Genomic DNA, 18,569 nt, shown 5'->3' on the forward strand with positions numbered 1-18,569 from the left:
GATAGATCCATTAATAAGGTTTTCAACAGTGGAAATTGATTGTTCTCTTTACAAAGTAATCTCAGAGGACTGCGCACTTGCCGATATTTGATTAGGTAAATGATTTTCAACTGTTTTGCTAGAAGCCCTGCAGTTGTTTTGCCCGATTCCTCTGCTTAGCATCCCTGCTGTATCGCTGCACCGGCTCCATTCAGAGGAATGAGGGGGCTGCGGGTTGTTATTCACACAGTGCTGCTGTCTGTCAGAACCATACACATTGGGTGTTGGCTCACAATAAACTACAGTGCCCATGGTTCACAGTAAAGGAGCATTTCACCCAGTGTGGCTCGTTGAGAACAAAGGGTGTCTACAGCAGAGTATTAAGCTCAGCATACACTGGAGACGTTAATTGTTTGTAGGATAATTTTATGATTTGTTTTGGTCTTTTCATGGGTATTGATGACCAATGACTATTTTACAGTATATATATTTTCAATACTTTAAACATACATCATACACAAACAAAGCTGCAGATTGCTGAACTCTTCTGAAAAGCCTCAAGAAGTCCAAATTTCCCACAATAATACTCATTCATAAAAGGGTCAACCAAATATCCCCCGAAGGCTCCCTCAGTTTCCCATAAAATTCTCCTCATGGAGGTGCTGCTCTGAGCCAGAGCCAAGTCAATAATAGCTTCAGACATTTATTCAAAGATCAAATGGCATATGAAAATGAAAATACTGCATTGTTTAGAGTTTGGGGAGATATGGCCTCTACTAAGAGTTAATTATTTACAGAAATAGCTAAACTACTGTCTGTCTCATTGAGTAATCTAATCGTCGAAGACCAAGAGTTTATAATATATCATCAACATCATATATCCATGATGGGATAGAACATACATTTATAGGTGTACATATATATATCCATTTATCCCACTCAAACAAGTACTTTCTTGAAACATTAGACTTTGTTGGACCATTCATTCAAGTTTTTTGGGCGGAGGAATTTATGGTGGGTTTTTCTTCTCCTTTTGTTAGAATGGTGACAATTGAGACTCTTGAATTCCTTTGTCTGACCTCTCAAACCAACACATGAAGAAACTATGAAGAAAACAGCTAATTATCTACCTTGGTTTATCTGTTTTAGCTTTTCAAGAACACACACATACTCCACTATTACACCACCCCTGAACGTCAGCCCCATGAAGAAAAGTAAAGGTTTTCATTTCCAGCCTACCAGGCCCTTTGGGAGGATGGGCAGGTGGAGAGTTGGTTGGACAAACAAAGCCCACCCTGACCCCTGTGACCCTGCTGTCGGCTACCACCAGAGTGGAACTACACTCGCCACAGATGGTGTCAAAAAAGCCCAGAGCTATCTTCATAATGACATCATTAAAAGACAGTCAGGGACAATATACCGTATTAAAGCAATATCTCACACTGTAAGAGCATTTTTCGCATCAAGGGTTATACACCTCTGTATCAATCCATCAATAAATACTGTGATACCATGAACACCATCGGCCCCCCATGGACCCACAGCCCATCAAGGTTCAGCCATTGTGGTCTCATCTAACCATTCACTTACATTCATTCCTGAGCTTGAACATAAATTCAGATGCACACATTAACCTCCTCAGTGATTCTCAGTACTCAGTTCTTTCTATTGCACATATATAACGGAGAGAAAAAAAAGCTTTAACTAATTTCAGTCATGTAAATCAAGTTCCAAGGCACAACATGTGACTTAGAGCCTTGATAATTATACAACATTGTAGATCTCATTACAGTTGTGTTACTGATTTAAATTGGTCAAGTTGGACCAAAGGAATCATAGCTCAGTAACAAGGAAACAAATTAATCACAAAATGACTACCTGTTGACTGATGGATTCATTGTTGTTCTCATGTGAGGATGCAGTCAAGTCAAGTCAAGTATGTTGTTATGCAGGAGTGAAAACAGTAATAACACAAGATCAAAAACACATAATTAAACACAACATTTAGTTAATAGTGTTAGAGTATAGATGAATATATATATATATATATATATATATATATATATATATATATATATATATATATATATATATATATATATATATATATATATATATATATGTATACCCCTGCATCTCATGCCAAATGGCAGAACTCTAATTTAAACACACAGTGTTTCCTGGTGATTTTATAGATATAGAAGTATACCTCTGTGTTGCACATGTGAACATCTTATCACGGTTTCAGAATAAGCCGTAAAAAAAAAAAAAAATTGATTAAATATTGCATATAACTTCATGTATTCCTAAATTGCTCTAATATATAGAGTGTATAACCTTGCATATTGCCAAGACCCGTCTACTGTGCGTTTCTATTTGCCTGTCAATCAATCCTTTGTACCAGTAAAAGTTATGTATTTTTTTCAGGTTCAGGAGCAATCTGCACTGTAACTGTTGCTGAAACATATAGTACCTATTTGGACAATGAGAGCCTGTGTGCATCCTCTGAGAAAAACACACAAACAGAAACTGTACTTCCTGTGTGGAAGTGTGAATGGGGCACAGTGAATTAAGTTTGCAATAAAGTTCACTGAAGACAAATCCATCTCTGGAGCATTTTTGTTGATGTCCCGCAATGACACACTAACTGACCACTAGTGCCTTGTCTGATTTTAAATGCTGGTCTTCATCCGTGGGATGAAGACGTCCTCAGATGAGAAGACACATGTGCCAGCATGTAAGTTCTTCACGCCTCCCAGCCCGAGACTCTCTGGCTGCCAGCCGACTGGGATCTAGCTATTATCCAGTCACTGGGAGTCTCTCCTCTTGTTTCCTGCAGCTGTCGTTCATTCCGGGTGTCATCATGAGGCACTCTTCTCTCACAAAAACAATGGTAAACCAATAGTAGACCGACACAATGCCTTGTAAAGTAAATCTCGCGGACCTAAAACAGTCGATGAACCTTCAATGTTTGCTGCCCATCTGTTTTGTCACTAGTTATTATTCACATATTTACAACAACATAAACCCTGATTTTACCCTCACATTTCCCCTTAATGACTTTGAAGTAAAAAAAAAGAAAAAGAAGAAAGATGGCATTTTTCATCTCTGTCTGACACTATCTCATTCATGTATCATCTTGGTCCAGCTCTTCATTGTACACATTATATTAACAATGAGTGAAATATTGAAGACAAATGCTTAATTTTGTTATGGCCGTGGCATGAAATGGAAATATTCATAATGTAGTATAGCTCTAGACACACTTCCCAAAAATGCAGCCTGTAACCAGCGGTAGATACCTTATCCAGGTTTCTTCTGTGTTGGTACAGTAATTTGTTGCTGAGATATTAAAAAAAAAAAAACTGCACGAAATCGGGAAACTGTATAGAACATGAATAACAAGATTTTGTTGTAATCTTACATGTAAGCCATATCCCACATAAACCAATTAAAGGCCTGCATGCTCAGATGTGGATCGTCCTCACTCCCAGTATCTTTATACTCAGATCTCTTGACCCACTGACTCATAAAAAAGTTAGCATCTAGGCCAGTTTCTACTGTTTTGGATGTCGGTATTATCTAATAGAAGATGTATCAGTATCAGTGATTACTGTCTGTTAGCAGATAAATCCAAACACATGGCGTTACATAAAAAATATGTACTCATGTCCCAACATTTTTTTTTAACTGTGTCTCCATTCATGAGTTAAGAGTGGATGTTTATTCGGAAAGATGTACCACTCACTACGCATCTTTAATATCATTCGATAACAACATTTGAAGGATTCTGATACCAAAAAAATGCTGGTCATGTGGAAGTACTGAGGCCGACACTGAGAAGACATTTCGTTTTTCTCTAACGTGGTTCAGACGGTGTAATGGCATCACTCACAAAATGGCCAAAGTAGGCGCCATATTGTCCGCGCCGGTTCGCTCCTTAGTCAACCCTTTCTTTGGACAGTTAAGACAACACAATCAGTTATTTGTTATGCGGCTGCATAAAACCCAACGTTTCCCCGTGCTTAATTAATTCGCCGTGAGGGTCGCTGAGTGCTTTGCTCCGTCCAACTGTTGGCCTCACAGAGCGCCATTACGCCGTTAAAACACAATATAGATCACGGTACGGCCACAGACTGGTCCAGATGACCAAAACATGAACAACACAGCCGCCATTGATTTTATGAACACGGTGTGTCTTTAACGTTACGAAAGGTGAAACCCCGTTTGTCTTTAGCTACTATATAGCAGTTCAATGGTGGCCATATCAGCCGAAACCAGCCGAAGCTCGCCGGATGTTCTGGTTACTTTATAACAGAAACACGGCTCACGTCTCGCTACTGCAGCGTTACGTCCCTTGACGAAAAAACACATATTTATCCAGCGACTCTTGTAACAACTCGCACGAAGGTACACCAAGTCCGTCACCGCATGTACCCAATTTACAGTGAATTAGTAAGAGACGTATAATTCAACATGTCAGGGCGAAGGCCTACATCGCGAACTCTAAATTGGGCTAACGTAAAACGAGTGGTATGGACGTTGGCGTGTTTTTCGACCTAATGAAAATAAAGATATGGGTGTTTAGTGTTTAAATTGTTTACTGATTATATATAATCGTTAGTTAATTTTGAGTGGATGGGTGATAGCTATGTTTCGTGGTTCGGTGGTTTTACACATAAACTTGAGTAACGTTTACTCAGTTGGCTTTGTAAGCAGACATCTTTTTTTCCCGACCAACTGAAAATAGAGAAGATGTATCTTTTCTGCGCAATATGTCCACTAGGCTAACGATGGAGCAACCTGCGCTGCGTTGAGGGATATCGGTTTCGCAATCTCAGGGCAGTTTAATCGCCACATTACTGGTGCAGGCTGCGAACGGGCCCGCCTCCTGCGCAGCTCGTCCAATGGCTGACCTCGACTCATGCTGACGTCACATATGCCGGTCTGCCCACCGTAAAATGTGCTCTAGGGGGAAGCTAATAGTGAGGAGACACATCTATTTCAATAAGGGAACCAGCGAGGTAAGCTACCCCGAGCTCACTATTGCCTATATACACAGCCAGCCGATTATATTCTCCTGAGACTTCCTCCTATAGAGGCGGTTTGCAGATGAATATGCCCATGGCCCTGTTACAGTTTGTATTGTCCTGGTTTGTTGCAAATCCAACCTTCTGCAGGCTCTCAACACAAAGACCGACTGATCAAAACCCACGGCGATAACATATTGGATCGGGAGCCGGGGTGTTTTTTGTACTTACTAATAATAAATAACGCAATTGTCTTTTAATTAGTTTAATCGTGCCGGTTGCTGTAATAACGTGCGTATGCGCGGACACTCAGTTGTTACTACTTTCTCTCTGGCTGTTAAGATGTATCACTTTCAGCTACTTGCTCACACGCAACGTTACAGCGATCAGACCCCTGCCCCGATGTGAAAGCAGGCAGCAGCATCTGCACCATGCATATAATGTGAACTGTTGGAGACAAACATTGACTATAGAAATAAACATGCCGGTCGGCGTGGTAGTCACTTTTGTTGCGTTGTGTTTGTTGTTTTCCCTCCCCCTGCAAGTAAAGTGTCAGGATATTGTGTTAAAGCTGAAGCTTCCTTGTCAGTGAAAGTTATACACTGGGGGGACGTTCGCGGCAAAAAAAAAAAAAAAATGGACAACGCGAGATTTCGTTTACGGTGTCTATAGATTGAGGAGGAAGGGGAGGAGAAACAGCAGCAGCATCGTGGATCAATTGTCCTGTACGACCATGCTTCAGATCAGCCCGATGAAAACGTCAGATGCAGCCATCAGACGTAAATGGGAAGAGTGTTTGATAGAAATCACCCAGTCTTTGTCCTCCCCAATTTGACAATACGGGATTAGAACCACCCACTGACCCAGTCTCACCACTACCCCACCCCTGGAAGCCTGCCATGGGGTAGGAGTCAACACAGCTTTGCCATTACTGACAGCCATGTTTTTCTGTTAAAATGACAATATGGACATTACATTTTTAATATTGGGATGAGTATGCATCACTGAAACACTCAGAGCATGTATGTCGGTATTCTATGAATTATATAGTTGAATAATAATGGTGGTGATAGGTCACGGAACATTCAAACACAAAGTAAATAATAATATTACAAATAACACCATTGGCAAAAAAATGAATACAGTATTTTTCTTTCTGAGCCACTTAATGCATTCACAATCTTGGTACTTATACAACCCTGTCTTACTAAACATATAAATGCAATACAAAACAACATCTTATTGTTCTTTCTTATTGCACTATTCCTACTTTGTGTTACACACAGCAATTACACTCAGGATAAATATAGTTTTATCTCATCTTATTTTAACTCACAAAGGTTAGCACTTAGTTCTACACTCTGCAATGGTGTGGATGGCAAATTGGTTGACGGTCCCAAAGGATGGAGTTCTTTTAACTTGTTTAAGAAGGAGTTGCGGGAGATGGAAGAAGTTGGGTGTGGTGATTTAAGGCAGGGCGATAATTAATATGATAACAGATTGTCTTTCAATGGATAATAACAAGCAAATACTAACTAATTTCTTTTCATTAAATGAGCAAATGCTCAGTACTTTTCATATGTCATGTATTGCAGTCACACAATGGTATCCAAAACCATGTGTTTATTTATTTATTGAATTACCAAAAAACATGCTATAAATAGCTTATTTTTTGATAGAATATTTTGGCCATATCGCCCAGCTCTTGTAGACACTTTTAACCGCAATAATCAGAATCAAATCAACGCTGCAATTAGTGGACCACCAGCCAGACAGTAAATGTATACATATTGTAATTTTATGTTTTGTGTAGATTGTAAGATAAATGACAGACATGAAGATGAGATAACTATGATAACAATAATGTTTTCTTTCTTAGAGAGACGCAACATGGCAAGTGCAGTGGTTGTTTCTCCGGACTCCATCCAGGATAAAAGCAGCCGCTTTACTTTGTTGACCTGGATCAACAACCTGCTGAAGACAAACTTCAAAGATGTGCGGGAGATGGGTTCAGGTGAATCATTATGAGCCGATATAATACAAAGCAATCGTACAGCAGTACTTCTGTAACTTGTATCTAAATATTTGTGTTATGAAGTTCAGTTTCACATGTTTGTCTGTATACATACTTTTATAAATCAACCCTATTTCACTGATATGTTGTTGGTTTACAGCCCTATTGCAATCTCATGCTGCTTGTTCACATAAAAAATTGTGAGACATTTATTGTGAAGCAGCTATGTTGTGTTGTGGAAAAATGGTTGCTCACAGCTCGACGTAATATCTCACTACTATTCGAAAAACAGCAAAAGTGTGTGTTCTTCCCTTCATTTGCGGAGACAACACTTTCTGAACTGTCTTTGTGTGTGTTGTGTGTGTGATCCCACAGGTGCATGTCACTGTCAGATCATGGACTGGGTTATTCCTGGCTCTGTTGACATGACCAAGGTGAAACTTGATGCACAAGGTGAGGATGACTGTAAGCACAACTTCAGTCTCCTGCATGAGGCCTTCGGCAAGAACGGTATCACAAAGGTATGCACTTTTTCTCTAGTAGAGTAGCATTATAACTGGGAGGTGCTGGTAGGCCGATTTCTATACATTTGACAGAGCCAGACGAGCTGTTTCCTACTGTGTCCAGTCTTTATGCTGAGCTTAGTGAGACACATGCTCTCTCTAGCGTTATTTTAAGTGTAGAAATACGAGAGTAGTATCGATCTAATCATCTTTCCCTCAGCAAGAAGACGTGTGTTTTCCAAAATGTTAAAGTATATTCTTGATAATCAATATAGAAGTCAGATTAATAAAAAAATGTTGTCATGTCTTCTTTATCTTGGTATAGGCTATTCCAGTTGAGGAGCTCATAAAAGGGAATTCCAAAATTAACTTTGAGGTCATGAAGTGGTTCAAAGCTTTTTACCTGGAAAATGTGAAAAATGAGGGATACGACCCTGTGAAAGCTCGGGACAGCCAGGATATCAGCCCTATTGTGGTGCCTCACAAATTGCATAAAGGTAACTTAACATATTTTTCTCTGTAATAATAATAAATAATTAATAGTCTTTCGTTCATCAGATTTAGAGTAATTGTGCCGTAATAATTTTCCCCCTCTTACTTTCTCAGACGGATCTAAATTAAATTCCGAGACAGAGGAAGTGGGCACCGTAAAGATGAACGCTTTCCCTTTCACTGAAAAGTGGAAGGCTAGCTTTGACTGGGCTGACCATAGTGCTCTTGGAGAGGAATATACCTTCTGCCGCTTCTGCAACAAAAACCTGAAAACATTTAGCAAAGGCCTTCTTGAACTCAAGCGACACACGGAAACAAACAAACACACAAAATGGGTTCGAATTCACAACGACGTCAGCCTGAAAAGCAATCGCTCTGAACCGCTGCCTTGTAGCGACGCAGCCATCCGGTTTATTCACAAGCACTGCTACACTGGCCCTGCTGAAGGTGCACACGATTCTCGACATCTTGCGCGCCGTAAACTGGGATTGCAGTATCCCAACGACATTACATCGGTTTGCCAACACACTCCGTACTGTGTCTACATTTATGAAGGGTGTTCGCTGGGAAAAGATGACACGGCCTCTGTGGTCCTTGTTGGGTTTTTTGATGTCGAAACCTCCAGGCACTGCATCCGATTTCTGGATGCTCTTCAGACAGCGGAGGGCGCAGAAGATCAAACGGCAGCAGCAGTGGTGGAGACCTTGAAGAAATTCGGGTTACGCACAGATAATCTTGCCGCTGTTTATTCTGATGGTAATGGTGCGGCCTCAGAGCAGATCTGCTCACAGCTCAGGGAACTTAACCCGAACATAGTAGCCTTAGGAGGACTCTATGCTATCGCGGATGCTGCTTGCCATGCTGGGATTAAGGAGCTCTCCAATCAGGCTCAGGAGTTGATGGTAGATATCCATGCTCACTACTCCTCCTGCGCTACCAAGAATGACAACCTCAAGGCTCTTTTTGGCTACGAAATCAGTGCGGATAGTCCATCATTTCATCTCCTCACCAGCTGCCTTGCATTCTGCCGGTTGGTCACAAAAATCTTGGAGATATGGACAGATCTCATAATTTACTTCAAGTCTTGCAATATGAACGATAAAAAGGCCAATATAATCTGCTCCCAGCTGCAGGATCCCAAAGTCAGGGCAACTTTTATGTTCCTGGAACAGGCCTTAAAGCCTCTGCACAGTTTCCAGATGCTTCTGCAGACACAGGAGGGAGCTGCCCGAGGTGATATGCTGCAAATCCTAGAAGAGGGCAGTAGCCTGCTGTGCGTCTACACCTCCTACTTCCTTCAACCTAAATCTGCTGCTCGCTTCCTCAAAGAACGAGATGCCCAAATCCTTAAGAACAAGAGATTCTACCTCTCGAGCCCCGAACTCAGTCTGGGTGGAAAAGCTGTGGAAGACTTCCTGAATGAGTCCGAGGCTACAGATGCACTGCCGCTATTAAAAGAGGAGGTGTTGTCTTTCTACAGTGCACTCACAGGTTGCATTGCAAGGGAGCTGCCTCTGAGTGATGAGGTGCTATGTAGCATAGCTCAGCTGCTGAACCCCCAGAGCAGAGGGAAGGGGACGGGGAAAGTGGTAGAGGAGCTTGGGACCAAGCTGAAAATCTGCACCTCCCCGGAGGAGGTCAAACGGCTCACAAGTGAATTCCTTGAGTATCAGCAAGCTGAGGAGGGAGCGAAAGACAACTCAGAAGTGGTTTCACTGGAGAAACACTGGGCTAGCGTACTGAAGGACCTCAATCCGACATCAATCTTCAGAAAGCTTGTCATGACCCTGTTGTCTCTTCCCTGTCCTCCCCTAGAGGCTCAGCAGGTTTTTACTCAGGTATGTAAATGGAGGAGTGTCTGTGTTTCTGTTTAGTTTTCACATCTTTAATATAATTCATTCTGTTTTAATACTGCATTTGTACTGTATTTCCTGTCACAGGCCCTGGAGAATAAAGATGCTGTAATGTTTTCTGAGAATGAGGCCTTACAAGAGAGCGAGTCTGACCTCACGTCTGACAGCGTTCTCTCTGACTACACCAGCAATAAAGACTCCACACTTCACACTGAAGGTAAGATGAAAAATGATCCATCAGGTAAAGTGAAATTTGCATCTAACTTGATTCAACAATCCAATAAATAATCCACCTATCATGGAAGGAGGATACTGATTTGCATGATGCACAGGTTATGTGTTGAAGCAGAAGTTTACTAAGACGTTAACACTTATATCTGATTTTCTAGAGCTGAATGTGGCAGTGAAGCATTGTGAAGTTCGCCTTACAAAGATACATCGTAAGTAAAGGAAAACCCACGTTAGCGTTCCGACAAGTCTTTTTATTTTTGATGTATTTTGTATTGAGCATCAGGTTCAGGATTCGGTAATCCTTCTGATTTGCAGTATTAATATGTCAGAATACAGATATATATTTTGTAATGGCCTCAACACGAAAACATACTAAAATACTTTCTATTTCCGTTCCAAAGAAAAGGCCAGTACACCTCGAGAGAAGTGCGCCACGAAGAAAGAGGTAACAGATTTTCAGAAAATGGGTTCTAACAGGGTTATAAAAGCCGGATCTTTAATGAAAAATAGGACTTCTTAATTCTGTCACCATAAAAACGTATGCTACGCCTCACAACTACACTAACACAGGGAGAACACAGAAACCTGTATTTTTGCTGCAGTTTTTTCCCTCTTATACTAACCATCCTTTTGCCCTTTACTTACCTCCTTTATGGTATTTATTGATCCTTTATCAGGTGCAGGTGTGTGTGTGTGTGTGTGTGTGTGTGTATGTGTGTTGCATGTGCATGGTATTTGAGTGTGTAATTAGAGTGTGTTGTCTCTCAGATGGATATTAGGGGAGGTTGTGGCCGGGAGAACAGCTTGCGGCAGAAGCCACAGGCCCGTACAGTGTTTCAGGCTGGTGCTAGCACCCAGTCCACCCCCGAAGGTGTTGATAAGGACAGCAAAAAGTGTCTGGAGTCCCAAGATGAGGTGGTAGGTGTATTCAAGTATACTGCCAAAATACCCCTGGGCCATGACTGGCCTCTCTGCCTGCTGAAATGCCATTAGAACAAAAGAAGAAAATGAGCATTGACATTTCTTGATTACAACGCTTGATAGCATTTGGTCAAATCTGAGTCCTTTTGAGTAAGGCTACTAGAGATCTATAACACCACAGGTAACCTTAAAACACACAAAGATGCATTCATTGTTACATTTTATGTTACATTTAACATCAAATGAAAGCAAACCTGTTCTGTGCGATCACAAACACAGTGATGTCAAACAGTGGAAAAGAGGTTTTCTTGTTTGTTATTGGATTTTACCTGTTTGATTACTCGTTGTATTACAGTATAGGATGCTGCTGTGAACAAAGCAGTTCATATCTTAACAATGATGAAGGGCTACCTTGCTTCTTTCCTTCATGTCACCTAAAATGAAATATAGACGACATGATGAATCCAGCCGGAGGGCTGGACAACGCTTCATAGTTAAGCAAAGATTTGGTGAAGGACAACTGGCATGGCAATTTTTGGACGGGTCCCGAGACCTCATCTCAAGATATTTGAATATTTGAGGGGCTTTCCATCCAATTGGCGAAAAATGCAAACCCGAAATGTCAAATGTTTTTGATCGGTTTTCCTCAAGGCCTTGCTGTCGTAATGTGGTATTTGTATGGTATTTAACTTTTTTTTTAATCAATTCTCGAGTGGTACATTTTTTTTTACATTTAGCAAATCTGTAATTGTAAGTAATGGTATCAACATAAAAATTGTTGCAACGATTTATGAGACATAACAGAGCATTGGATGGCCATCATATACGTCTATCATTCTATTCCAAGCCCCTTTTGCACTTTTTGGCTTATGCTAACGTGACACATACTCCTAAGCGACATCTCAAATTCAACTTCAGGTTCCCAGCTTTCAGATGATGTATACCACACCTATGTGGCAGATACTGTTGACCTGCTATCTCCTCCCCACCTAAGACCTCCTAAAACGACAAAAACGCATTAACGTGGGCCTCTTAGGGTAAAATGTTTCACTGTTTTAAATGTGTTTGACTCTCAGGCAGAAGAGATGTCCCCCCGTAATAAATCCACACCGAGAGGACGACAGAAACACGCCTACAAGGTAATATAACAGTTACAAGCGAAAGCCCACAATACAGTTGTCCTCACCCTGCCGATCAAACATAATGTCATAGCAAATATCTGTTAGATTGTTGCGTTTGTAATTCTAAATAATCTGTGGATTATTTTATTTTTGTACATCTGCAGGATGGCAAAGGGTTCCTAACAGGGGAGCTGGTGTGGGGGAAAGTGAAAGGCTTCTCCTGGTGGCCTGGGATGGTGATGCCTTGGAAGACAAAGTCAGCTCCCCCGGGTATGCGCCGGGTGGAGTGGTTCGGAGACGGGATGTTCTCAGAGGTACGAAGTACGGTTAATGTGCTCGAGCTGCGGAAACACTTCCCACGTGTTGAATCGGACTTTAACAACATCGCTTTCTTTTCCAGATCTATACGGAGGGTCTGTTGACATTTAGGACGTTCACTAAGTGCTTCTGCAAAAATTCCTTTGCCAGCTTGCCCGTCTATAAGGAAGCCATCTTCCAGATCCTTGAGGTAAGAAACCATATCAAAACAGATTCATGTTTGTTGTCTTCTCTGTGCACATCCTCCTGCCCACCAATGTAACTTTGCAGTATGTTACACAATGTTGTATCACATCAACATTTGTTCAAACTTAGGAAACTACGACTAAGTGACCCGTGATTGGTCAACTGTCATTAATACTAGCATCATAGAGTTGTCATTTTTGTGATTGCGGTGAAAAAATCGCAGATTCACTCAGAAAGTCTCCTGTCTTTAATGGGTTTAATCAGTTTAATAAGAGGATTTATTAGTTATTATTGTTTATTAGAGTATTTGAACCTTTAAAACGTATTCAATACCATTCCACTCTTTTTATTATTTCATCTGTTTCCATCTATTTAAATTTGTTTGATATGTATTATTTCTTATCTCACTATTATTATCTCTGTTAAAAGGTAAATGCAGCTTTATCAGCTTTACAACTAACAGAGAAAACAAATGTGTTGGCTACAGTGGCTATTTATTTATTTAGTACTTTAAATTGGGTGCAATCAGAAGGTTTACTGATTAGGACCAAACTGAACACATAATCTGTTTTCAAACAGCTGAGTGGCCATTTTGCTCTCTCAATAGTAACAATGTCTCTTTTTGCAAACATTTACGATGTCACATGTGACTTGTTGAATGTTCTAACTCAGGACATGTTTGTACTCTTCAGTTGGCAGGGGAGCGATGTGGGAAGTCTTTTACTGAAGCGCAAGGAAACAAAGAAAAAGAGCTCAAGCTGATGCAGGACTGGGCTTTTGAAGGATTTCTGCCTTCCGGACCTGAAAGATTTGCACCTCCTGGTATGTGTACATTTATGAACATTTACTTATTTATTATTCATAACGCCTCACAGAGTGGACTGGGTCAGAGAGTGTTGCTATATGTATTAATATTTTAGAACTAAACCCCAAATTAGTCGTTTGTAGATAAAAAATAAATGATTAACCGTCGTCTTTTTGTGTCAAAAGAAGCTTTCTTAAAAAAGTTTTTTTCCTGACATTTTGATTTAATCTTCTCTTTGTCTTCAAGATTCTGCTGCACATCAAGATTCTTCTGACTCTACAATGTCTGACAACCCGCCTCCCGCAAAAAGGAAATATGTTTTAAAAAATAAGGCGAGCCCAGCACCCGTGATCACCTATAACAGGGGTACGTATTATTTTTGTCCACATTTGATTCACAAGCATGACGACAAACTCTTATGAAAGCAAAATCACCTACTAGATTCAGTCATGGCGTTTATGTTATGTCCTCGTTATAGTTCCGTATTTGTGATTTGTTTTCAATATTTTATTTTACAGAATCAATAAGAGAAAGGGTCCAAGAAAAAGGCAAACAGATTGGAGGTAAGTTTTGTGTGAGCGCATTGAATGTGATTTTAAATGGTTGTTGATATAAATATTCTTAATTTTAAAATGGTATTTCAGATTTTTGTTTGTCTTGTGGATCCTGCGAGATTGAAGTGCAGCACCCGTTGTTTGAAGGTGGTCTTTGTCTGAAATGCAAGGTAATCTACCTCAGTCTACTTTGTCTGGTCTGCTTTCTGCATTCTGCTTTCCAGTCCAGTCAGTGAATGTCTAACCACCTGAAACACAAACTGCTATTAACAACAACCATGTCACTGTTCGCAGGGGAACTTCTCAGAGACGCTGTTTCGCTACGATGAAGACGGCTACCAGTCGTACTGCACCGTGTGCTGCGCCGGCACGGAGGTCATTCTGTGTGGCAACGCCAGCTGCTGCAGGTAAACACTGTCCAGGTGTTATATTGATGACTATTGATCATCACTGTAAGCATATAAAACCTTAGATTTTATTGAATATTTCAAACCATGACACACAAAACTATATTAACAAATTATGTAAATTATAAAGGCAGATTTTGCCTTATCTTGGTTTCAGCCAACTAGGTGGTTTATTATTTACATATTCCATTTTCTTAAAATGACAGTTGTGAATGACATGGTATTAGGTAATTGCTAAACTAACATGTCAAGAATAATAAGTCCCAATTAAACAGTCTTTTTACCACATACCACCAGACCAAATTCAGCTCTCAAATGTAACACTTGAATATGTATCAATTACTTTTCCAAATATTTATCCGTCACTTTCCAAAGTCCACATAAACCACTCTCAGCCTATTTTAGATCCACTGCACATCAATTATTTAAAGTAACTTTTAAAGCTGGTTGCTGACAAGAATTGTAGTACTTTAAAGGCTTTTATTAAATGGAGCACAGTGCTCACTCCACATAAAACGCACCGAGGATACATTACATCACTTCCAGCGAACTTCACAAAGAACAACGAGAGAAAAATAACATCACTGGTCCGGTTTGACCGACTGTTCTTTGGTCTAGTAGCTCCAAAAAAAACACAAAAACACTGAATCCACAATTGCTGAATTACTTTGATACTGAAGAAAGCTTCAAAATGTGATGATTCTAGTTCTGGAGTTTTAAAGAAACTTTTTGATATGATTTCAAAGTGTGTATTATTGATGATGTTGATTATTGTAGATAAAGATATTTTCAGAAGGTTTACAGTAGATTATATGTGTCTGTATTTAAATGACTTATAATAAACAGCAATGGTGAATGAAGATTGGTCACTCTTTGTTGCCGTCTGCCCCATTTCCTTTTTGTGTCTGCACGGTTATAATATTGTCATTGACATTCATGGGTGTTCTCTGTCTGTCCCAGGTGTTTCTGTAAGGACTGTATGGAAATCCTGGTGGGCCCGGGAACCTTCGACAAGCTGAAAGAAATCGATCCATGGAGCTGCTACATGTGCAAGCCATCACAGTGCGATGGAAACCTCAAACTCAGACCGGACTGGAGCGTCAAAGTTCAGGACTTCTTTGCCAACAACAGCGCCCTGGCCTTCGTACGTACCACACATTATTCTCTCAGTGCACATTTCTAGTTCAAATGTTGGCTTGTTTGAAGGTGGAGGACAGACAATGTCAGCAAAATAATATTAATTCAAGAACCAAACAAAAACATAGTCTTTTTTTCTACACTGAAGTTGCTCCGTCTGTTCCACTGCTTTTTTATTTGCCGAGTCACAAAGTGGTTTATGCTTTTAGTTGTAGTGTTTAGTTGTGTATTTGAGTGAAGTTGAGCTGTACTTGTAATCTTTTAGGAAAATTTGCTGTTTTGAATCCTGGGTTTTTATCCACGCAATGTTCTGTTGCTCCTGACATGTTTGCATCCCTGATTTCCATTATCAATTAATCTGCTGATTATTTTCTGAATGAATTGCTTTGGTTCATAAAACACTGTATCATAAAACAGTCACTAATGACAATTAGAGTTTCACAGAGTCCAAGGTGACTTCTTCAAATGTCAACCAACAGCCTAAAAACAAGAAATATTCAGGCTTAAAATTTATAGCAAATGTGAGCGAGTGTGTTTGTTTATTAAATGACAATTAGTCGATTCTCAAAATAGTTGGCATTTAATTTTATGCCGAAATAATTCATCAACTAATTGAAGGGAAAAACATCTAGTGGCAGGTTTAGGTAGTCGTCCTTGTCCAGTCAAGATTTATCATATTAATAAGTCAATAATCATATTATAAGTCAGCCTTTCTTAACACTTTTACAGACACAAACACAAAAATAAATGTCTAGCTGATACAACAAGATTTAGGGACATTACAATGGTCTCTTGCTGAATGCTGTTATTTAACTAATTGCTGCAGTGGTACTGAAAGTAGTTGTTTTCTCTCACAGGAGCCTCACAGAGTTTACCCCTCCCTCCCTGCTGACCAGCGTCGACCAATCAGGGTGCTCTCTCTTTTTGACGGCCTTGCAACGGGTTAGTTTTCACGTTATGTGTCAATCTTGTTTATTAGACAAACTCTTCTAGTCTCTGTGATGTTTTGTTCATACTACCGAGTCTTCAGAAACTTCAGTCAGACAGTTACCTGAATCAAAAGTACACTTCTAATAGGAAAATGGTTATGGAGTTTACATTGAATAAACTGTGTGTTTTCCTCCTCATGATCAACCTGTTTTAACGGCTCATGACAGGCTACCTGGTGCTCAAAGACCTCGGCTTCAAGATCGAGCGCTACATCGCTTCAGAGATTTGTGACGATTCGATCGCTGTGGGGATGATCAAGCACGAGGGAAAGATCGAATATGTCAACGATGTTCGTACCATTACAAGGAAACACGTGAGTACGAGCCGGAGTAACGGTCACGGCCAAAGACAACACAAGAATGTGAACTCAAGTTAAACTCTGTGGTTGCAGGTGGCTGAATGGGGTCCGTTTGATCTTCTGATCGGAGGCAGTCCGTGTAATGACTTGTCGTGTGTCAACCCTCTTCGAAAAGGGTTGTTTGGTATGCAGCTTTCAAACCTCTGTGAAAGGCATTTTGGTAGCTGTGCATTTTGTAGCAGTTAACAAGTAGTTACTGATGAAATACTGGGGCTTATAGCGTTTCAGCGTCCTCTCCACACATTAACTTGTCTTCTCTCCCTCTCTGTTTGTCCTGCAGAGGGCACCGGAAGGCTCTTTTTTGAGTTCTACCGTCTTTTGACCATGTTGAAGCCGAAGGAGGGCGACGACCGTCCTTTCTTCTGGTTGTTTGAGAACGTGGTTTTCATGAGTGCCCACGATAAATCAGATATCTGCAGGTTCCTTGAGGTGATTATTTTGGATAACCGGTGAAAGTTTTCCTCTCAGCCCAATGGCAGAAAAACAGACTTCATTAAGTATTATTGTTCATTATTTGCTTTCTTACTCCCCCCCCCAGTGTAATCCAATTTTGATCGATGCAGTGAAAGTTAGTCCTGCTCACAGAGCACGCTACTTTTGGGGAAACCTTCCCGGCATGAACAGGTACATAATAATACACAATCATATGCCCTTTCTCCATGCATAAATGTTCGGTTTACAAGCCTGTCTGCGTTCCTCTTTAGACCTCTCGCTACGTCTCTCGATGACAAAGTGGGCCTCCAGGATTGTTTGGAAGGCGGACGCAAGGCACTGGTAAAAGCATTTAGTTTGTTGTTTGACAGATAAATGATAACCTGACTATTATAGTTATGCTGTTGTTGAAGCAACCATATAACCAGGATACCTGCAGGTCTTAAATTGCATTCTGTGGGATTTTAAAAAGGTCTTAAAATGTCTTAAATTAAAGTATAAACACCCTGATTCTCTTCCTGCAGTTCGAGAAAGTCCGCACCATTACAACAAAGTCTAACTCTATAAGGCAGGGAAAGATGGGTCCACTTCCTGTCACCATGAACGGCAAAGAGGACTACCTGTGGTGCACCGAGATGGAACAGTAAGCCTTTTGGAAAATATTGCTTTCTCGTAGGCCACCTCAGGGTTGTGACCTTGGAGCACATATTCTATGAGTCGATTTTTTTTTCTTGTAACAATTTGCAATCTGATCGACTCTTTTAGGATCTTCGGCTTCCCGAAACACTACACAGACGTGAACAACATGGGCCGCTCGCAGAGGCAGAGAGTCCTGGGCCGCTCCTGGAGCGTCCCAGTTATTCGTCACCTCTTCGCCCCGTTGAAGGATTACTTTGAATGTGAATAGCGACTGTGAACAGAACAAGCAGCGGTAAACCTTCTGCCTTATCCCCCGCCCTGCAAACCCGCCAATCTTTTTATAAAACGTTAGGAATTTACTGTAGAATTTACTATTTTGACTTGTAGTGTTTACTCATCACCAGCAGGCACTGACACTTTTCAGTTAGTTTCCCCCCCCCCCCCGGGTTTCCTTTGATAAATGATGGTGCTGTGATCAAACAATACTTTTCCTCAGAACATTGGCCTGAATCACAAAGCGAGAGCAGACGGGTAACCAGCTATCTTTGGGCTTAGTTCAGGGTTTCCAGTATCACAAAGCTGGTTCTTTCCTTTTTGGG

General features: G+C 40.6%; 1 protein-coding gene across 1 annotated transcript; it reads left to right on the forward strand.

Annotated features, from left to right (window-relative positions):
• Nucleotides 1–6,899: 6,899 nt before the first annotated feature.
• dnmt3ba (DNA (cytosine-5-)-methyltransferase 3 beta, duplicate a) lies at nt 6,900–18,238 on the forward strand (the record flags this gene model as incomplete). The annotated part of the gene is made up of 24 exons (XM_079226511.1): nt 6,900–7,023; nt 7,399–7,544; nt 7,852–8,023; nt 8,133–9,856; nt 9,959–10,088; nt 10,504–10,547; nt 10,871–11,020; nt 12,100–12,162; nt 12,309–12,458; nt 12,545–12,652; nt 13,341–13,470; nt 13,700–13,819; nt 13,972–14,016; nt 14,098–14,177; nt 14,302–14,414; nt 15,375–15,558; nt 16,409–16,493; nt 16,709–16,854; nt 16,933–17,023; nt 17,180–17,328; nt 17,438–17,523; nt 17,604–17,673; nt 17,856–17,974; nt 18,097–18,238. 24 exons carry the CDS (start codon nt 6,900–6,902, stop codon nt 18,236–18,238), a joined length of 4,371 nt encoding a protein of 1,456 aa, XP_079082637.1.
• Between the last annotated feature and the right edge of the window lie 331 nt (nt 18,239–18,569).

Source organism: Taurulus bubalis (genome assembly GCF_910589615.1).
Source record: "Taurulus bubalis genome assembly, chromosome: 11".
Taxonomy (NCBI): Eukaryota; Metazoa; Chordata; class Actinopteri; order Perciformes; family Cottidae; genus Taurulus; species Taurulus bubalis.